We start from the raw sequence: 21997 nt of genomic DNA, 5'->3' as shown, positions 1-21997 counted from the left end.
ATCTGAAAATTAACATTAGTGCATCTTTACACAAAAGATGTTTAATTTCACATTTCTTAAAGATCCCCCAATTCAGAAGTTTATCAGAATGATCTCCTGAGCTGTAAGTTGTGTAGCCACATTACCATTACCACAACCACACTACTTTTGAATATTACAGAGCAGTGTGGGAGAGATGGAAACCTGCTCCATCACTCAGTTCTTCAGATCTTCTGACACTGATCTTCCACTCGGAGAGATATATCCAAGTTGCGTGGGTACTACTTACACTAACCTATCATCTAGCTATTGGAGATACCAGAAGAAGTATCATTCATTGGTATGATGTCAAAAACACTGGAAAGGAGCAACTGATGTGAACAGAAGTAAAGGGCAGAATCCAAAGGCAAAAATTCAAATCTAAACCTTACTAACAAGTTTTCTCTAAGGTCTTAGGGAGGCTACTGCTTATTCTTTTTTTCTAATGAGTTGGCTTCTCTGGCTTCAAAAATATGTGGTATGAGCCACAGCAGCCATCAAATTGTTATGCTGTAGGATGTTGTTTCTACCAGTTCTTATCATATACTTCAGAAACAAAAAACTACTTACCTCTCTTCTTGGGCAGAAACATGACAATAAGACAAGCCAATCCTCCCAGGAACAGAAATGCACTCAACGTTCGTTTCCGACCAAACCTGATACACAAAGATAACAAAGGTTTATATTCTGCATTAGGTTTGTGGGTTGCAGAGTAATGAACCCTCTGAATTCACACTGAATCTTTCTTTGCAGCTGGGAATTCTAAATTGCATCTTCTACCAACGCTTCCTCTCACACCATTTTTAAACAAGCTTCTGCCGCACACTTAACAAAATGAGCACCAACTTTATACAGTGACACAATTTCTAGGATTTGGGGTTGCTTCCCGTTGTGTGTGACATTTACAAACCTCCTCAGGAGACAGAGCTGAGACTGGGAGGAAATTCTAAAAAAAATGAGACACATTGTCCAGAGCATCGTGGTTCAGGAAAGGCTGAATATCTGCTCTGCTCTCACAGTAGCTCACAGAGGTACTGCTATTGCAGGTCCTGAGCCCACAGGATGGCCTGTGGAGTGGGGATAGCTGTCCCAGAAGCCAGGATGGGATCTCGGGGCAGCGGTGGGAAGGACGCTATCTAGTGTCAGCCTGGAGGCAGCACAGGTTCCTCCCCGCTACATCAACCCCACCCAAGTCAGAGGGATGGCTCACCATGAGGTGAGCGACTGAAAACAAGTTAAATTGCTATTTGAAATAGACATAAATCAATGGCACTTTCACATTGAAGCAGGAAGCCGCACACGACAAGCTAGGAGGTGTGATACACAGAAAACCTATCTCTGAGAAAAGTTATAAGGAAATCCTGAATGGGTTAATAAATTCCATACTTACCATTTTTGGTTAATCAAGTAAATACAGATTGGGTACGCTGGGATTTCTATCAAGCCTGACAGGGCTAAATTGGCATAAATGCTTCCGCCTAAGTCACCCACATTAAGTGTAAGACCGTAGTAAACCAAGCTGCACACAAACCTGCAAAAGAGAGGAGAGAAAAAAAAAGTGAAATCAGAGCTGACACTTTGACTGCCAAATCGAAACACTGGTCTGGCACAATACACTATAAACTATATTTAGTGTTTCAGCAAATAAGTCTAAAATGTTTCTCTGTACGTGTATGAAGCCTTCTAGGGAAATAAACCTTTTTGTCCCAGCAAAGAACCAATTCCTGACTTTCTACTGAGTAAAACTTGAGACTACAGTTAGGAACAACGTGCACAAATCAGTAAAAAGTTAAAATACAATCATGACCGTATTATTTAACTTCAGAAATGTCCTTGTCCCTTTTGTTTTTATCAGGTTACACTTTCATCCATACCTTTTCCAGTTATGTCTAAACTAAGTTTCTCAAGCAATTCAAACAACACTTCAACTTTCTTTTAATTTCTACACCCTGGTCCCACTTTATTAATTCATTCTCTAACTCTGTTTAATTTTTCTTTTGTAACCCTATCGTCATGTCAACCCCTGTAAAGGGAGTTGTCTTTACAGAGAGGAAAGAAACTGGTCACTACTTCATTCTGCAGCAAATCAGCAATTCTCATTTAAGGAAGAGAATAATCAACTATTTATTCTGCAGTAAGCACTTGGAAAAGCAACATGAAAACAGCTCAGTGCTGTATGCTGACAAAACCATTTGTTTTATTCTTAATTGATACATCTTTCCCAAATATATGCATGATAAAAGCAACTACACAAGCAGTAATGCCCAAGGACCTCCATATTATGTCATGCAAGGCTTTTTTAAAAAAGCAGTGAAAGACCTCAGGGCTAGCAAGATATCTGAAAAAAACCAGGCACTTTTGATGTTAAATTTTTGCTAATAACTAGAGGGGGAGCATCATGGGCTCCTGCCCCTCACTGCAGCAACAGCCAGCACTTTCTCTTAAGAACTGTTGCCTACAATGTCTACTCATTAGACAAGGTAGGCTACCCACCTGCTAATGGGCTCCTTACACACAAAACAAGGAATAATCCATGTGAAGAGATACTGACAGCTCTGGGCCTAAGAGGAGGACACTGAGACTAATCTCAGCAGCCTTATGGGTCAGAACAAAAGGGATAGTATTCAACTATTTTGAGACTCAAAACACAAGAGAGAAATGCAGAGATAAAATACCTCAGAACTGGACTGTAAAAATGACTTTTTGCTAGAAATTTATTAAGGAAATACTGTAATAGATACTTAAATACTACAAAGGATCGTTTTTAGGTACAGTGTCCCTAACAATCTGTAGGATGAGGCAATTCTCAGCACCACACTCTCTCAAAGACTTAAATAGGTTGCAGTAGCACAGCTGGGCCCACAAAGTATTTCCAGTACCAGGTGAACATCATGATCAAGGTGCGTCCCAGGAGAATCCTGTATCGGAACAGGTCCAGAAAGCTGCCAGCCTCTCTGGAGCTCCTCTCTGCTGGGAGTTTCAATGAAAAAGTGCATTTCTGCTTGCGGTTCCTCTTTGCAATGAGGTAGAGGGCATCTTCTGCCTCGTTCAGACGGCCCTGGGAGTAGAGCCAGCGGGGGGACTCGGGAATGAAGCTGAAACACACACACACACAGACACCTTTAGGGGTTTTCTTCTCTGGGAGGCTGGACTTGTCTAAAGGAATAAGGCTGAAATGCACTTCAGTATAATAAAGAGTTTTCAAACAACCCTTCAGGTATAAAATTCATGCACTGAAACAGAAACAAGGCATATTGAAAGGAAACATAAACCGTACATAATTTAGATAACAAGAAATTACACGGAGTGTATACATATATACACACATAGAAAGAACATTACAAGTTACAGTATGATTAGGATTCTGTCTTTGGAGAATTCAGAATTAAAGAGGCAGAGATTACTACAAGTAACACAGGATGCTTTTGTAAGAGCTATTAGTTCCATTTTACATTTTCTACAAGACCAACTTCAACTTCTTATTTTTCAGCTTTTTGCCAAATTCTCTCCTGCAGACAAAGAGGCAGAAACTGTGCAAAGGTCATGTTCCTCACTTGACAGGTATGCAACTCCAACAATGTCTACAACACACATCTTCTATTATTTTCAGGTTTCCAGAACTAATTTAAACTTTAGCCTTTGGCCAGAAGCTTTCTAAGATTTTTGCCTCAGACCAAAAATTTTATTTTTCCTCTGAGTTTAAAAGAATGTGATTCTATGTTTTCACCAAAAAAAGTGATTAGAAAGGAACATATTTTCTTGCTCAGGATAAAAATCTTATAGTATTTTCTACATTGGGTAATTTTTAAGCAATGTGGCAGGGAGGCAGTGGGAAATCTGCAATTACAAAAAAAAACATTTTCTTACAGAAAAGATAGGCCTCTGAGCACAGCTCTGAAATCACAGGTATAACTCACTTCAAAAAGTTCTACCTACAAATCTGAAAGTTAATTTTTTTTCCCCAAGGGTGCCTATCACCACAAAGTTTTGAAATATCCCAAGTGTCATTTCTGCCTTTCACCTCATGAACAGCCTCAAGGACCCTTTCCTGAGTACTGATGCTTCCTTTGAAAGGGTTGTGTGGATTTTTTGAGGCGCAAAAGCTTTATTCAAGGAGTTATTGAAGTGAAATAGACATTGGAAAGGAAAAGACCTCTAGTTTAAACAGCAGCTAAAGTAATTTATTTACTTTTATTTACTGAGATTTAGAGATCAGAAGGCATGTAAGAAAAGACCACATTGCATCACAGAGCTTTCAGTGCTGAAATTCACAAAGCCCCTACTATCTCCAAAAAGATCATATTTGAAAAATTAAAGGGAGCTGCCCATTTTTTTCTTTTGCATGTCACTTTTAGGACTGGACAGGCAAGTAATTCTGATACTGTTCCCTCTATGTAAACACAGGAGAAGTATCATGTTATCAGATAAATACGAAACCATTCCTGTATCTTTTACCATGTACTCATAGTGCCTTGTTGCACACCAGTTTAGTCATCTACCTACACCAGCTAAAGAACAGGATGTGCTTCTCTTCCACCCTGGAGACTGCTCCCATCTACACTAATACTGTACACACAGTACACTGGAGACTTACAGGCTCAGACATTGCAGCACTACTTTCAAAGAAACCACAGACCATGTGGGGGGAGGGGGTGCACAAGTTGAGAGAAATACCTTATTTACACCATTTCATGCCATCCTAGAAAGGCAACTTGACTTAACAGTTTGGGTACTCTGTTTGTTTGATGGTTTTTGTTTTTTGGACATCTTTCTCTATGAAACTCAGTTTGAACAACTTACAGAGAGAGGAGAAAGACGACTGTTCCTTCCAGATTAACCACAACAGCCAGAGTCCTCCAGGAACGGATGAAATACCCTAATAAAGCATACTGGGCAATTCCAACAGCAAAGAACAAGCCACCAATAGAACCTAACATACAATTAAAAACAACACATTATCACTTCTGTTAGAAACATTAGTAAATCACAACAAATGGCATCAGACAAGAACTAACTCTTCACCAGCAAAAAATCATTCAGCAATTCAGGCACAACCACAGCTCTTTGACCAAAGAACACCCTGTCCTTCTTTCATGTAGAGCAGAAGTATTATATCTAATTGCAAAGATCAATAAAATCCCCAAAAGTGTTCTTCTACATATTCCACACCCAACACAGCCTTGTGAACAATGAAGTCTTCTAATTCCAAATATTTGAATGTATGCAGCATAAGTATGTACCTTTCTATGTGTAAAAATAAATACTACAAAATATTGAAAAACTGGTAGTTTTAGGAATATGTAGTATTCATTTGTGGCTTCCATGATTTATAAGACACCCTATTTTAAAACAGTCTCAGCATAGCACTTCTTGGGCTTTCTAAGTCAGGTCCTGGAGCTCTAGTGATGCCTTAAGTTTTAGCTTTCAAAATTTTCAGATTCTGTACTGCTTTAGTGTGCAGTTCAACTTCATATTAAGGGATGGTAAGCACTCTTCACAGAATAGCTAAACAAAACAATTCCTTTTCTAGCTCAGGACCAAGAACAGCTGATCCAAATTTCAGGCCCAGGAGCATAAACAAAATGAACTGAAGAGAGAAAAACAAGATGGGACTTCATAAGCTAAAGCTATCAAGCTGTAAGCTCTGATGCAGCTGTATCAGAACTTATAAAAGTGAGAGGCCTCATGACCAGTCGTCCATTTTTGCGACCATTTTGGTTCAGCTTGGGTGTAGCCCTGGCTGGGCTCTTGTACTGCCCAAGGTGCATCCACTGAGGCCTTTTAATAAATAGCTACTTTATTCTTTAACTCCATCTAGCCTCTGTTCTAGTCAGCCTTGACAAGGCATCAGCAGCAGTACAGGTTACACACATTTCTGAAGGACAGGTCCAACACTAGAGATCAAGACAGTTAAGGGTGTCTGTATCTTCTAAATCCTAAGGGTATTACTACATGGTACAACTTTTTTTAATAATACATAAGCAACAGTTTTCTCATCCTCCTATGATATAAAAACACTTTTGATTTCTTTTTAAGAACTGCCAGGAAGGAAAGAATCTATATTTAACATACAAGCACTTGACTCTGTTTAACAGAGTCCAACATTCTGATTAGTAGAGCTCAGTTGTGACAAACACCTTGGATGAGTATTTAGCTGGTAACATTCATGGGAGAGGTCTCAGCTGGATCTTTTGTCAACTTGAGCGATGCAGAGGTCTGAATGGCCCCAAGTCATCTACCCTGCTTGTCCAAGGTTCATACTGAACAAGCAGTGTTCAAAGACTGTGATCACAGATATGCTCAAGTGGAGCTAAATTTGCAACTGCTTTGTGTGCCTCAAGTGGTGATTGAAATCACAGATTGAAATCTGTGAATTCTGACAATAAAGGCAGCTTACCTGCTAATGCCCAGTAGGCTGTACCCACACACTCATTCAGTAGAACAAAGGCTACCAGTGACATCCCACCATTCATCACCCCTACTAAGAATCGGGAAACGGCAAAGAATTCATATGAGGGTGAGAATCCGTTTGCAATGGCAAACAAGATGTCAAGTGCAAAACCTGGAAAATAAAGCAAAAAGTTTCATTTTAGAAGGGTGCCTAAAGAAACAGAAGCACTTACTGGTATCTTTACTTGATGCCCACTGGTGTCTGTCCTAAGCCATCACAGTCAACACCACCGCCACAGGTTTGGAAAGAAATTTAAATACCTAGAGTCAATATCAAAAAGGAGGGGACACAGGAGTGGTCTTCTAATGCATAGTTTGCAGTTTGAGCCTTTAAATTCAGTTCATAGCAGACAGTATTTTATACACTCAGAATCATTGTCTGTCTCCTGTTAAAGATGGTTTTATATTTACACCTGATACAGAAGGCACAGGTTAAATATATGACCAAGTATCTCTACCCATTTTTAGAGACCAGTGTATAGAAACTAGAGAAGAGAAACATCACCAGGGGACAATACATGGTGGGTTTGTATGCAGAGCAGGCCCACCTTTTTGTGCTTTGAACAAGTGCTGTTCCTTCAAAGCAAAACAAAAAGCATAAAACATTTCTTTAAATCCTACATGCTCATGCATTGACACACAACTTTAACATACACAAAACATGCTGTTTCAAATGTTGTTTGCTCCAGGGACAGTTAGAAAGCTTATGACAAAACAGTATGAGGACCACAAATATATAAAAATTAAATCATGCAGACAGGGGATAAAAGGTGCAACAAATTTCTAGCAGGTTATACATGTAAGAATGCTGTTACAAATCTACTAAAAATACTAATTGCAACTTGCAGAGATCTCAAGAGCACAATATTGCACAAGTGAAAGCCTTTTACGGTGTAACTCACAAACCCAGAACCCCTCACAGAAATCCAAATGGTGACTGAACAGTGAGATGTTGATTTGTTGTCTCAACTTCCATGGCACAAGTATATTGGAATGCCAAAACAAACAAAAGCACAGCACATGATTTACAGCTGCATATCAAACTCTCAGCAGAAACTGGGCTGCTGCCACAGATCTTCAGGCCATTGCCAATGACCTTCATGTCATTCATTTTGTCAAGGGTTACCTGTGAGATAGACTTTCTTCCTCCCAAAGCGATCCGACAGCTGGCCAAAGGAGATGGCTCCAACAAACACACCACTGAAGTAGAAAGAACTGGCAGCACTGACTTTGTAAGATGCATTGCCAATTAAAAACCACTGGATGGAGGGAAAAAAAACAGAAACAACAAACCAGCAAAAAGGCCAATTATTCAGAATCCAAACAGTTCACCACCAGTTAACAGCTGGAAGGGATGTTACAAATTTTAAAGAAGATAAAACTCTTCACAAATCTCCTAAGCATCATATTCAGTAAGTCACTGGTCCCCACTGCTGTCTCCCAAACTCCTCACAGGATACTAACAACTGAAGTTCTCCCAAATCAAATGCAGTCTTTGGTTCTGAAATCAAGAACAGAATCCTCACAATACTCTTAATTTTTGCAGCTTTCTCCCACTTTCACGTCTTCTGCCTTCTTTTACGTAAAACTGTTAACCTAAATAGATTCAGCTCTGCCTATTGACATGTGTCACTGCAGTGTGTAGAACACACATTGTGAAAAAATACTTGTGGTTTATGTCTGAAGATATTCCTGCACAAGCTCCTCTTTATGAATTGCCTTGTCCCTGAGCAATACTTTGGTAGCACTAGACAGGTTAGTCAGGTTTTCTGCACACACTCATCTTTTTTACAGCGTACTTCATCATTTCCAGTTCTCTTCAATTCCCACACAAACACATCTTGTAATGTTGGATTCTTACAGACTTAATATCTCAAGCTGAACCTGACAAAATTCTTTGCCCCACAGAAGTGCAGAATGAAAATATGCCATGCTCTCAATGTTCAAAAGTTATTTCCTTTCACATACTAAACACTCCACGTCTTCTGTTCTTTTCTTTTTCTATCCCTCTTTCACCTTGAGATAATGTTTCGTTTTAGTGACAACCAACTCTTCTTCCTGTGCTGGTAAGCTGGTGATTATGTCATTATCCCTGCAATAACTCTATCTAATCTTCTCCTCATAATCTTCTCTTCCTCTACCAAAATCTCATTAAATATCCTTTCTAGCAAAGCTTATATTATTTCAAAGCTCAGTTATAAACTACCTCATCATGAGAACAGAGCCATGCAATTAAATCTCACAAAGATTAGGATGCTAACAAAACATCATTCATAAACTCCAAGAAAATAACTTGCTTACTTTCTAGATTTACTTCATTCTGAACTGTTACTTTAACAGGAAGGTAGTTACTGATAATAGTAGGAAATGCATCCATAAAGTGCCAAGACTGACAAAATTCAACTGAAACCAACCACACGACCATAAATCAGCTTTTGAAGCATCTGCAGACTTCAAAAACAATTCCCAGAAAAATACATTTGTAAAATAATTGCATATGAGATTAATTTTATCCTGAACTAACACGGTCAGTTTGTTTTATAACAGCTACAAGAATCATGTCCTAACTTTTGGTATAAAAATTTTAAAAGCTGCCAACATGAAAATTGTTGACATTAAATGCTTTCTGAATCATTCAGGGATTAAGGGATAATTTGGTTGCAAAGCAAAATTTCTCCTCAAGTTTTATCTCAATGTCTATGCCCTTTAGTGAGCTCAAAAGGCTTTTCTCTTCTACATAAAAACGCGCTACAAATATGCTTATTCACAAAGCAAGCTTTTCACATCAGAATATTTTTCAGTGTAAATTTGTAATGGTCATGTTATCAATGATGCCATAAGGTTAAGCACTGACACACTCTCTTTAAATGCAGGAAAAAAATTCTTTGCAGTCAATCATGAAATTAGATTAATAATGAATTAGTGGTGAAATATTCTCCAGATATGTATGTTGTCTCTCAAAATATTTGTGCTTAGCACATAACCTCCAAATATATCAAATTTTCACCCAACAAATTAATAAAAATTGTACTTTAATACAGGGAAACAAAAGAGGTACAAAGATTTTATTCAAATGGTCCTCTACTGAAACATATGCTAAAGAATTAGAAAGCAGACTCTACACAAGTTGCCTTGGGGTTGGGGTTTTTTGGCTGGGGAGTTTTTTTAGGATTTTTTAATGCTCAAGCAGGCTTTGTTCTTTACCTACATTTCTTATTTATGCAATCAAAATGTAAGAAGATCTGTGTCATATGCTAGGCTCTACAAGCATGTCTCACTTGTAAAGTTTAAGAGAGTAAAAGATTCTTGGGCAAGTTAAAAAAAAATAAATAAAAGAGAACCCCAGAGAAAATTCAAAAGCCTTCCTGAGTTTTAAATAATGCTTAAGAAATCCACCATCCACTAAAATTATAATTTAAATGGTATCATAAGTACTCATATCCTCTTTATTGCAAGAATAAGCAGCAATGCCTTTTGTACACAATGGCTTGGTACTATTCCAAAGCTGGCCATTTTTATTAATATGCTCCTAACCAATAAACTGCTTTACAGGAATAATTTGGATAGCATTAATACCTCAGGACAATAGCCACAAACTATCAAGTGGTACTACGCTGGACTCCACAGTTCAGCTCTACATTCAGGCCTTGTAGCCAATGCACTCAGAGCTCTTATAAAGAAAAATCTGACATTAACAGATACTGACAGACCCAGGAAGGGCAGGTGTTGCACACATCAATGCAGAGTCTGGAATCATTCCTGTAGGGACTGCGGCTAGACCATAAAAGAAACCACTTAAAAACACAGAGGCCATGCCAATGAGGCCAAAGCTTGTTTTGGAATCAAATGTGAGGGAGCTGCTTTGTCCACGTGACTCCCCACTGCCCATGTTCTTGTATCTGCAGTTGCAAAGACTGCATGAACCACTTCCCCTCCAGTTCCTGCTGACTGCATGATGGATGCACTACATGCACTGGAGCTCAGCAAGGGGATGGCCAGAAAGAGCTCAGAGTCCATAAAGGAATTTGAGCAAATTAGTAAAATGAATGCATGATTCCAGCTCTGTGGAGTTGCGTTATGTATATGTTTTATTATCCCTGTATTATGTATTGGTTTATTCCTTTGTACCCCCGTGTGCAACTTGGTTTATCCCCAGTTTTCCCGCCTTGTCCGCCCTTCCCGCCTTCCCAGTATCTATCCATCACCCTGAAAGAGGCATTTTACCCCCCCCGGGTGCCTTGTCTATCACTCGGTGCCCCTTCCCATCCATCCAGAAGCTTCTACTCAGGGCACCGGGTGATTGGGCGAGGACCTGGGGCTCCCCCCATATCTTTCCCCCATTGGACCCCACCATATCCCCCCATCCCGGAGCCACCCCCTATCCCTATCCCCATTGGTCGTTGGATACCCCTCCCTTACAGTTTATAAGCCAGTGCAAGCACCTTGTGCTTGTTCCTGTTGGCTGGCACCGTTCTAGGATATTTGGCCCCGTTGGGCTACAATAAACTCGGACTTAGCCCCCAGCAGGATCCGCTCTTCATTTACCACCGCGAGGCTTGCTAGCGCTGCTCGGGACCCACAAAGGCACTCTCCAAACCCCAGCTGGGAGCGGCGGAGGGTGCCTCCATCGCCCGCCCTCGCCCCAGGATGAGAGCTAGCCGGGGCTGAGACAAAGGGAACCGGGGCGGGAGCGCGGCAGCTGGCGCCCAACGTGGGGCCCCGTTTTTGCGGCGTTGGACCCTCGTTTGAGGATTTTAGGGTCGTGCGGACCCGAAGAATCGTCCTCCTGGCCGTCAGCTACCCCGGCGAGAGCAGACCCACGTTTTAGTGGGTGGCACTCTTAGGGACAGGATCGGCAGCTCTGGAAAGCACCTCCGGAGTCGATTCTCTCGCGGAGAAGCCCTGCGATTAGTTTTTCTTTTCCACCCTTCCCTCTCGGACCCCTGTGGTTTGTGAGTATAGGGGCCCCTGGGGCTTTCCCGGTCCTTTTTTTTTGGTTGGTTCCTTTCCCCTAGGTTTTAGGGGAAGGATCCCTTTTTGGTGGGTTTCTTTTTCCCCGGGGTTCGGGGAAAAAATTCCTGGTTTTGGTGCTTCCCTTTCCGGGCGGGAAGCTTAAGGACCGCGACAAAGCCGGAAGTGTGGTCTTTTGTTTTTCGTTCGTGTTTTCCCAATCGTAGGCGCTGCAGCACGATTTAACATCTAACAGCCACGGGTGCAAGGCTGTCCGTGCCGCAGAAGAGCATTTATTCCCAAGTTGTGGGTATCCTTTTAGTGGGGGGAATTAAGGTTAAAAAATCTGAAGTAAAACGGTTCGTTCAGTGGTTGTCGCAAACTTTCCCTAACATTTCGCCAGCTAAATTATACCAAGCCCCTTTTTGGGAACAGGTAGCGGGGAAGATCCTGCAACAGTCAGATCTCTCTCTCTCCATATTCACCCATTTGGCTCTCCAAATTCGCGATATAACTAAATATCGCTACGAAAGTCTGCCACAGCAAGCCGCAAACAAACCGATCCCCAGTTCAGCAGGTAGTTCATATAACCCTACTCCGCTTCCCTGTCCCTCAGCCCGCTCTCTGCAGTACGATGCGGCGGCCGCCGCTGCGGCAGAGCGCAGGGCAGCTGCTGTCGCTGCTCCCGAGGCTGCGGCTGCGGCGGGCGCTGCGGGAAAACTGCGGCAAAACTCTCCCTCTCTCCCGAAGTCAAGTATTATCAGACAGGCATCCCGGCATTGCCCGCAGGCAGATTCTGGCCCCTCTGAGAATACCCTAGACACCCCGCAGAGCGGTGCAGGCACTGTCTCTGCTTCTACCCGTTCCCCTTCTTCCCCGCGCTGTACAGCCCCGTCCCGTAGAGACTCTGTTCGTTTTCAGTTATCCCAGACCCCCGAAGATCCCTCATCCCCCATCCTCCATCCCCAAACCCCACAAAATAGCTTCCCTTCTTCCCCCTTCCCCAGGGCACAAGATGGAGGTGACCGCGTGGGTTTTCCCGCCACTCGTGCTCCTTCTTCCCATGATCCCTGTCCTCCCCCCTCCCATAATCCCTTCCGGCAGACCAACCCCTTCTGCTCCCCGGATTTCTCCGCCCACCTCCCTCCTCCACCCCCCGTCAACTCCCCCTTCCTTGAATTATTCAACACCCCACCCCTCAGCTCCACCCCCGGGGAGGGGAGTCCCCAACATACCACTCCCCCTGCTCCAGACCACGCCTCGTCCCCTGGTTCCCACGACCCCACTTCCAGTTCCCACGCTTTCGGTTCTGGGGGGGGGAGCGTGGGAACCCCGATCCACCCCAGTCCCTACCTGCCTTCTCAGCCGCACCTGTCACCTGTACCCCGCGGCAGGGGGGTAGGCCCCTTGCACAGTGGTCCCCCATCCCCCAGCAGACCATCAAAGAGCTCTGCAAGGCCAAGAAGGGGTTCGGGATGGAAAGCGAATACTTCCGAGGCTTATTAAAAGCAACCCTCTCCTCCAAAGAATATGTCCCAGCAGACATGCGAACTCTCTTCTCCTGTTTAATTACCCACGGAGAATTCCTCATCTGGGAGTCCGAGTGGAAGCGGGAGATCAGAGAGGTGTTACCTGACCTCTGGGCCAATGCAGATAGCTCTAGGGATGAGGATGGGGCTGTAATATCGCTAGACCACTTGTGCGGGGAGGGGGATTGGAAAATGGGGACCAAGCAGGCGGAAAAAATCCCCAGAGAGGCGCTGCAGGTCAGCACTAGGGCAGCAGAAAAGGCGTTTTTTAAGTTAAGACCCAGCGGTACGGTTATTAACTTCTTGTCCCTAAAGCAGGAACCCCTAGAACTTTTTGTCGCGTTCGTGGATCGCTTGCATTACGCGATGGAGGCTCAGGTCCCGGACGAGAGGCTGCGAGAGGGGATGCTTGCCACAGTTGCGAGGCAGAACGCTAACGACGCGTGCCGGCAAGCCATCCTCAGTCTGCCCCTGGACCCTAAGCCTACCCTTCAAAGCATGCTGCAAGTCTGTGCGAAGAAGGTGACAGTTCCTGCTAAAGACATTCCAGAGACTCCTAAACCACCTACTAGGAGAGTAGCCTTCGTTAAAGCCGTGACACCGCCAGCCACCCCTTCTCCAGATCACCGCCCTACAGGAGCACCCCCGAGGGGACAACAGCACCATCAGGCCTGCAATCTATGTAGGCAGAAGGGACATTGGGCTTCCCAATGCCCGCTGAGGGACGAGTTTTTTAGGTTTAAACAGCAGCAACAAGAAAAGAGTGCCCCCAACTCGGGGGGAAAACAAAAAAACTGAGTCATCAGCGCAGTCCCTCCCTGCGCGAGGACATAAATATGGTGGGTTCTATAACATCAGAGGAGGGGAGGGACGACTACCTGCAATGCCCACCTGAGGACATTTCACTGGACTTGACACACCAGATTATGGCTGACAAACCAGCCTATATGAGAGAAGATGTAGATTTCATTCCCACTGCTTGGCTGGGTCGAGGCCCGAACCAGCCCAAGCTGATACTTAACATCGTATCTGGTTTCTCCCCATATAGGTTGGCCCTAACTGAGGCTCTGCACCTAAGGGACAGCGACTGGCACTCCATCGCTGTCGACACAGAGGACCCAGGAACCTGGAGGAACCTCCACAGTAAGTACATCGTTCTTGGGGACACAAAATTCACGCCTCTCGAAGTCACTATTGCACCATCCCTGACATCCAGGAACACCGAGCGATTAGTGGTGTGGCTGCACTGCCCCCATCCTCCAGTCTTCCTTCCCAAGGGCCAAATCATCGCCCAAGCCATTCCAGCATCTGGGCCTCCGGCACACCCTGAGGATCTATGGAAGAAGTCAGCGAAGAAGAGCTACCAGGTGTGCCAGGCCCAGGTCATAGGGAAGGAAAGACCAAAACTCTCCTGCTATATGCGGAAGGATGGGGAGTACAAACACCTAAGCGGTCTCCTAGATACAGGAGCAGACGTGACAGTCATTCCCGCACGGGATTGGCCGTCACGCTGGGAATTGCAAAACGTGGCGGGGAAAATTCAAGGTGTAGGGGGTTCTCAATTGGCAAAGCAATCAAAAAACATCGTAAAATTTGAGGGGCCGAACGGACAATCGGCCTATTTACGCCCGTTCGTATTAGATTACACAGAACCCTTATGGGGGAGAGACCTGATGGCCCAGTGGGGGGTCACAATTAACATCCCGACCCCCCAGGTTTTTCGGGCAACAGTCACTGAGGAGCGTCCTACCCGGAAACTTAATTGGCTCACAGATACACCAGTGTGGGTAGAGCAGTGGCCGCTCAATAAACAGAAATTAAAAGCGCTTCGGGAGCTCGTGAAGGAGCAACTTGCCAAAGGGAATATCCAGGAAACAACATCCCCCTGGAATTCCCCTGTCTTTGTCCTGAAAAAACCTGGCAAAGACGAGTGGCGCCTCCTTCATGACCTTCGCGCCATCAACAATGTAATAGAAGACATGGGTCCTCTCCAGCCAGGGATGCCGTCCCCCACGATGTTACCAGAAAATTAGGAATTAGCTGTCATTGACATCAAAAATTGTTTTTTCCAAATTCCCCTACACCCTGATGATGCACCACGGTTCGCCTTCTCGGTTCCTTCCATCAACCGAGAAGCCCCAATAGAGAGATACCACTGGAAAGTTCTTCCCCAAGGCATGAAAGTCAGCCCAAGCATTTGCCAGTGGTACGTCTCTTCATTGCTGTCCCCTGTGCGTGCAGCCACCGAGGGCGTGATCATCCAGCACTATATGGATGATATTCTTATTTGTGCCCCCAACAGCGATCTACTTACACACGCGCTTGAACTGACAACCAGTGCGTTGGTTGCTGTAGGGTTCGAGCTGCGAGAAGATAAGATTCAAAGAATGCCACCTTGGAAGTACCTGAGTTTAGAAATAAACAAGCGGACCATTGTTCCGCAGAAATTGGCCATAAAAAATTCAATTCGGACTCTAGCCGACGTGCAGCAGCTGTGTGGGTCTTTAAACTGGGTGAGACCCTGGTTAGGTATTAACAACGAAGACCTAGCCCCTCTTTTCAATTTATTGAAAGGGGGGGAAGAGCCTAGTTCTCCCAGGGAACTCACTCCAGAGGCCAAAGCTGCTTTGCAGAAGGTTCAGGAGGCAATGTCTGCCAGGCAGGCCCACAGGTACGATCCGGGCCTGCCCTTCAGATTCATCATATTGGGCAGACTGCCACACCTCCACGGTGTCATCTTCCAATGGGCAGACACCCTAGGAAAGGGCAAGGATCAGGACAAAAGGGACCCACTCTCCATCATAGAGTGGGTATTCCTGAGTCATTCACGATCCAAAAGGTTGACACGGCCACAAGAGCTGGTGGCAGAGCTAATCCGCAAAGCGAGAACGCGGATTCGGGAGCTGGCGGGGTGTGACTTTGATCACATCCACATTCCTTTGAAATTAGAATCGGGCCAATTCACAAAGGCAATGTTAGAACACCTGCTGCAAGAGAATGAATCATTGCAGTTTGCACTGGACAGCTACACCGGAAAAATTTCTGTTTTGAGACCGGCCCACAAAATTTTCAATTCCGAAATCCAATTCACTCTGTCAACAAAACAAATTCAGAGCAAAAAACCCTTAAAGGCTCTAACAGTTTTTACGGACGCGTCTGGAGGGTCCCACAAGTCAGTAGTGACTTGGAAAGATCCTCAAACTCAGCAGTGGGAGGCAGATGTTGTTGAAGTAGAAGGATCCCCTCAAGTAGCTGAGTTGGCCGCAGTCGTTAGAGCTTTTGAGCGGTTCTCTGAACCTTTTAATTTGGTAACTGATTCGGCCTATGTAGCAGGTGTAGTGTCTAGAGCACAGGATGCAATCCTGCAAGGTGTCTCCAACGATGCCCTTAACAGGTTGCTCTCTAAGCTGATAAGGCTAGTCTCCCACCGAGAGCAACCATTTTATGTGATGCATATCAGGTCACACACCGACCTGCCGGGGTTCTTGGCCGAGGGCAATCGCCGTGCCGATTCCCTCGCTGCCGCCCCCGCACAGCTGGCGCCGCTCCCGACAAGTTCCAGCAAGCCAAAATAAGCCACCAGCTTTACCATCAAAATGCGCCTGGTCTGGTCCGGCAGTTCCATCTAACCCGGGACCAGGCCAAGGCCATTGTGGCCACATGCCCGTCCTGTAAGTCGCTCCCACTACCATCGGTGAGCGCAGGGGCTAACCCTAGGGGTCTGAAGTCCTGTGAGGTGTGGCAGATGGACGTTACTCATATCCCCTCCTTCGGGAGGATGAAGTACGTCCATGTCTCCGTGGACACCTTCTCTGGAGCAGTTTTCGCCTCTGCCCACACAGGGGAGAAGGCCAAGGAAGTAGAGAAACACCTGATACAAGCCTTCTCCATGCTAGGCGTCCCAAAACAGATAAAAACAGACAATGCCCCCGGGTACACATCCAAAGAATTCGCAGGCTTCCTGCAGCAATGGGGAATAGAACATAAAACTGGCATCGCCTATTCCCCGACAGGTCAAGCCGTAGTAGAGAGGACTCATCAAAGCATCAAAAGGATGCTTAAACAACAACAGTCGTCAGCTAAAAATGAGTCCCCCCAGGTTCAGTTAGCGCGGGCCCTTTTTACCATCAATTTCTTAAACTGTTCCTTCGAGTGCCTCAACCCCCCCATCGCGAGGCACTTTAATTCCTACGAGCAGAGCAAGGTCAGGGAAAAGCCGCCAGTTCTCATTAAAAACCCTGAGACCTGGCGGCAGGAAGGACCCTATGACTTGGTCACCTGGGGACGGGGGTACGCTTGCGTATCCACGCCCTCAGGCCTGAGATGGGTCCCTTCCAAATTCGTCAGACCATATGTCCCTAAGACCCAGAAGAGAAAACCGGACAGTCCTCAAGTTGGGTACGCCGCCCTCCGACGGCGGAAAAGGTCCCCCTCACCTGGTCCCCCCTCTTCCCTCCCTGGCTCCTGGGATTCTCTGTTCCCCTTTGAGTTAGACCTCCCCTACCTCGACTATTAATTTCAGTTGCTTTCTAAAGAAACAAGACTTTTGCTGCTGCTGGGACTCATTGTGTTTATTACAAGCTTTAACATAGTGATGAACTGAAACCCTTGAACAAAGAAGGGTTTCAAGAAGAAGAATTTCCAGAAAAAGGAAACATCTAGTTTCAAAATGAGCCCAGTGACTGTGAAGCCCCCGTTTAAAGACTTACTTTATCCTCTTCACCTTTCTTTCTTTTTAAACAAAAAAAGGAGGAGATGTGGAGTTGCGTTATGTATATGTTTTATTATCCCTGTATTATGTATTGGTTTATTCCTTTGTACCCCCGTGTGCAACTTGGTTTATCCCCAGTTTTCCCGCCTTGTCCGCCCTTCCCGCCTTCCCAGTATCTATCCATCACCCTGAAAGAGGCATTTTACCCCCCCCGGGTGCCTTGTCTATCACTCGGTGCCCCTTCCCATCCATCCAGAAGCTTCTACTCAGGGCACCGGGTGATTGGGCGAGGACCTGGGGCTCCCCCCATATCCTTCCCCCATTGGACCCCACCATATCCCCCCATCCCGGAGCCACCCCCTATCCCTATCCCCATTGGTCGTTGGATACCCCTCCCTTACAGTTTATAAGCCAGTGCAAGCACCTTGTGCTTGTTCCTGTTGGCTGGCACCGTTCTAGGATATTTGGCCCCGTTGGGCTACAATAAACTCGGACTTAGCCCCCAGCAGGATCCGCTCTTCATTCACCACCGCGAGGCTTGCTAGCGCTGCTCGGGACCCACAAAGGCACTCTCCAAACCCCAGCTGGGAGCGGCGGAGGGTGCCTCCATCGCCCGCCCTCGCCCCAGGATGAGAGCTAGCCGGGGCTGAGACAAAGGGAACCGGGGCGGGAGCGCGGCACAGCTCAAATGTGGAACCAGGCTGCAGGATGCAATATGTAACCTCCACACAGAAAAGGTGGGAAGTTTTGGAGCAGAACACAGGTCAAGATCTGCACAGCAATATAAAGCTAGCTTGGGCTCTAAGTGGAGGTAGCACGTTTCATTTGCTAATCAAAACATGCATTAGTATGCAAGGAAAAAGCAGTACAAGGAGACCTCTCCCAAAAGATTTACTACTAACACGTGAGGCTGCAAAACACATCTCAGACTTACCTCAGAGACTATGGATGTGAAGCTGCTGCCGAAGTGCACGTGCCTATGCACCTCGCTGCCGTTGGCAGTCAGAAGCCATTCCCCAAAAGCTCCCTGCTCGCTCACTGAATGGTTGCCATGGCTCTGATTAGCTGAGAGCCCTTGGAGATCCCAGTGGTAGGGAGGAGTCGCACCCACCAATGCGATGAGGATGGCTTCTGTGGCCACATAGAGCTGGCATGAAAGACAAAAAACATCAGAGATGCTCAGCTTGAATCCAAGCAATGTCTCCTCCACAGCCAGATGGAATCAGTATTAAAAATATTCCTATTCTTGTATTTGCCTTCTACCACTATGAGATATTGTGTGTAGCCCCTGTCTACCAAATGGCACACACTCAAGAACTACAGCTTTAACAAAGTGGTTCTTGCATCTTTTACGTGTTGGATATTTGAGAGGTAAGGAGTTTCCCTCCTGACACCTTTCCCTCAGTCAGACAGCTCCAAACTCCCACTCATAGCAGGTACAGATCATGGATGGAGGAAAAGCTATTAGATGTTCTAAGGAGGAGAAAACCCCTATTCTTCAATGCAATATATTACTCTCCTATGCTCTCCTTCCTTCTGTGTTGTTCACTCCTCTGATTTGGTATTTGGACTAGATCTCCTCCTCATGGTTTCATATCTAATCCTTCCCAGTTTTGACAAAATTAATTCTTTGCTGGTTTTCTACCTTCTGTGGACCTGTTTTACTCTTAGAAGAGACAGAGACAACCATGTGAACACACACATGCATTTTTAATATACCTACATATTTAAAGACACACACAAGGTCTAAATAGTGATCAACAGTCACTTTTCTTTAGGAAAGAATAAATAAAACTGCTGGAAACCCAGACATTTCAAGCCTGGTCTATAGCTGGGTTGCTGCTGCTTGCTGAGAAGAACATTCATAGGTCACATTACAACTACCACTTAAAACCCCATTATTTGAAACCTGTTTGAACATAGAAGTGATACAAATTCCACATGAGAAGATGGATCATAAAGTCTTCAGAGAGACAAAAGGCCCCACACACTCTCCAAATAAAACTGCTTCATCTCAAGCCCTCATTGAGGAACTAAACTCAGCACAGTGGTTCCTGACAAAACAAACAAACCCTCCATAAAAAAACCCTCATTAATACTTCACCATTAGTCAAACCCTACTTAGGTACCTCCTGAGCAGTCCTTGCTCTGCTCCCAGCATCTCCTCCCCATGTTCTCAGGAACAAGGTACCTACAGAAGTGCGTTCTCTCAGAACACTGCTTCACAAATAATTCGCAAAACTGGGAGAACCATAGGTACAAAAAAGCAGCCTGAGGACCTCTGAATTCTGATGCATACATCAGATAATACTGCTCTGTTCTGTACAACAGCTGAGCAGCTGGAGTTACACCCAGATCTAAATGAGAATTATTACTAAACTAAAACAGAACCCTGAGTTATTACATGGAAGCAATTTTCCCCATCAGCTCCTCTTTGTATTCTACATGATAAGCTGCTACTTTAGTGGCAGGAGGTAGAGAAATATATTTTAAAATAATTATCTTTCACTTTTCCATTAAAATTACTAAATCTCAGAAGAAATTAATAAAAAAAAACCAGTTAACTGTTATTATCTGAGTTTAAGAACAACTTCTAGATTGACAACAATGAAAAGCAAAAGAACTTATCTGGAAAAGAAGGCAACCACTAAGATCACATGGAAAAGAGGTATTAAAAACCTGAGTGACCATGTTGCTAGGGATGTGTGGATACAATACTCTCAAGAACAGTTTGAAATTAGAGAATGAAAGAATGAGCTTGAAATTAGAGAATGAGAATTACAGGTCATGATGTGTGGTGCATCCCCCTACACTGACTCACTCAGACAAGTATGTGCCAGGACTAACTGATAAAATCCTTGCTTTTGTCTTGTGAAATAATAAGCATATAATTGAAGTAGATCAAGAAACAAAATCCTCAAGGTATTTGGTTTCAAGAAGGAAAACACAACACTCTTCATTTTTGCACAAGGTGAAACCAGCTACAGAAAACTGAATAGAAAAAATAAACAATTACAGGCACATGCAGGAACACTACACTTTTTTTTTTTTCCAATAAAAAAGCCCAACAATCAGCCTTTGACATCCTTCTGGGTGCAGCAATTAAGGATATCGTAAAGATAGAAACACTTTCAATTGATCTGTACAATCAGCAAACCATATGAAGATGGAGATGTGTTTTGATATTATCAAAGAGTATTGTTCTATACTCAAGTTCACTGAGTCATTGCTGACACAAAACTCTCCTTTCTAGTGGGCACCTGCCTTGTATTCTGGGTAAGAGGTACAATAAATCCTATTAATTTCATTGTGGAAACAAAACAAAGCCCACAAAACACCCCCCAAAATTCATTGACAATTCTAAAGGTCAGAAACATTTTCTAAAAGTGATTTTAAAAACATGGTGAAGGAAACTCCACACTTAATTACAAAATAAAGTTTTCATTTAAGTTAGAGTTGTGTTAATGAATCTTAAGATTTCTCCCTTAAGAATTCTAAATGCTTGCACTTAACAGCAACATACTTGTGCAGACTGGTGAACAACATAAAACAGTAACAAATCAAATAGAAATGTTATATAACAATTGTATAAAATATAAAATGACTACATTATATGCACTGTGGCAAACAAAGCCCTTCATTTTACATTTGTTCTATAACCCAAATGAAGTCAAATATATGTCATTTAGTATTTAGTTCCTGTTCATAAAACGTTTTAATTGGTTCTATATGGATGTTAACAGCTCCCTACCAAATTCCCTGCACTGATCTGTATTAATCAAGATAAATACCAAGTACAGGGGGACAAGGCACAAGCTCCTAATCATTGCTGATGAGATGCTTAGAGTTCCGTTAGTTGAGGTTTCTTCTATTTGTTAATATTCTCTCTAGGTTAAAATTTTATAGTCTGCCTAAATTAGAAGACTGTGATGCAAGGGAATTTATTAAAAGGCAATGCCCTAGTAATCTGTAAACTTTCACATTCCCTGCTAAGTAGAAGGGATTTTAGTTAGCCAGTCAAAGCTGTTTCACTAACAGATTTTGAAATTAGCTTAAAAATAATATTAATAGAAGTGACCAGCTTTTCGGATTTTTCTTTTCATAATAAACTACATCCAAGAAATATATAGAATCTCCAATAAGACTAGCAAGGAAGGGGGAGAATGAATTTGAAGTTTCATTGTGTATAGTGAAATGAGCATAAAAATAATTTAAGAAACTCTTTTAGACCTCATAATTTACCCATTATGAAGCACAAATGAAAAAACAAAAGCAAGACTTCAATTCTAGGAAGAGGAGTTTTCAACCTTTTTTAGTCAGCTCATCAGCAATTCCCAAC

At 44.0% G+C, this 21997-nt stretch overlaps 1 protein-coding gene across 4 annotated transcripts in view; it reads right to left on the bottom strand.

Annotated features, from left to right (window-relative positions):
• The window catches only part of SLC22A15 (solute carrier family 22 member 15), a 47550-nt gene that overhangs the window by 16050 nt on the left and 9503 nt on the right, over positions 1-21997 (bottom strand). For all 4 annotated transcript variants that reach the window (XR_014952897.1, XM_085572101.1, XM_021548849.3 and 1 more), the window contains 7 exons: positions 18593-18805; positions 7595-7727; positions 6416-6580; positions 4819-4948; positions 2898-3113; positions 1409-1549; positions 589-674 (listed from right to left, as the gene is read on the bottom strand). Coding sequence is in view for 3 of the 4 variants with exons in the window: in XM_085572101.1 (XP_085428227.1) it covers positions 589-674; positions 1409-1549; positions 2898-3113; positions 4819-4948; positions 6416-6580; positions 7595-7727; positions 18593-18805 (1084 nt within the window). In the remaining variant the exon portion in view is untranslated. The remainder of the gene's footprint in view (positions 1-588; positions 675-1408; positions 1550-2897; positions 3114-4818; positions 4949-6415; positions 6581-7594; positions 7728-18592; positions 18806-21997) is intronic.

This window comes from Lonchura striata, chromosome 1 (assembly GCF_050655825.1).
Source record: "Lonchura striata isolate lonStrDom1 chromosome 1, ASM5065582v1, whole genome shotgun sequence".
Taxonomy (NCBI): domain Eukaryota; kingdom Metazoa; phylum Chordata; class Aves; order Passeriformes; family Estrildidae; genus Lonchura; species Lonchura striata.
This window is presented reverse-complemented; position numbering and strand designations above follow the sequence as displayed.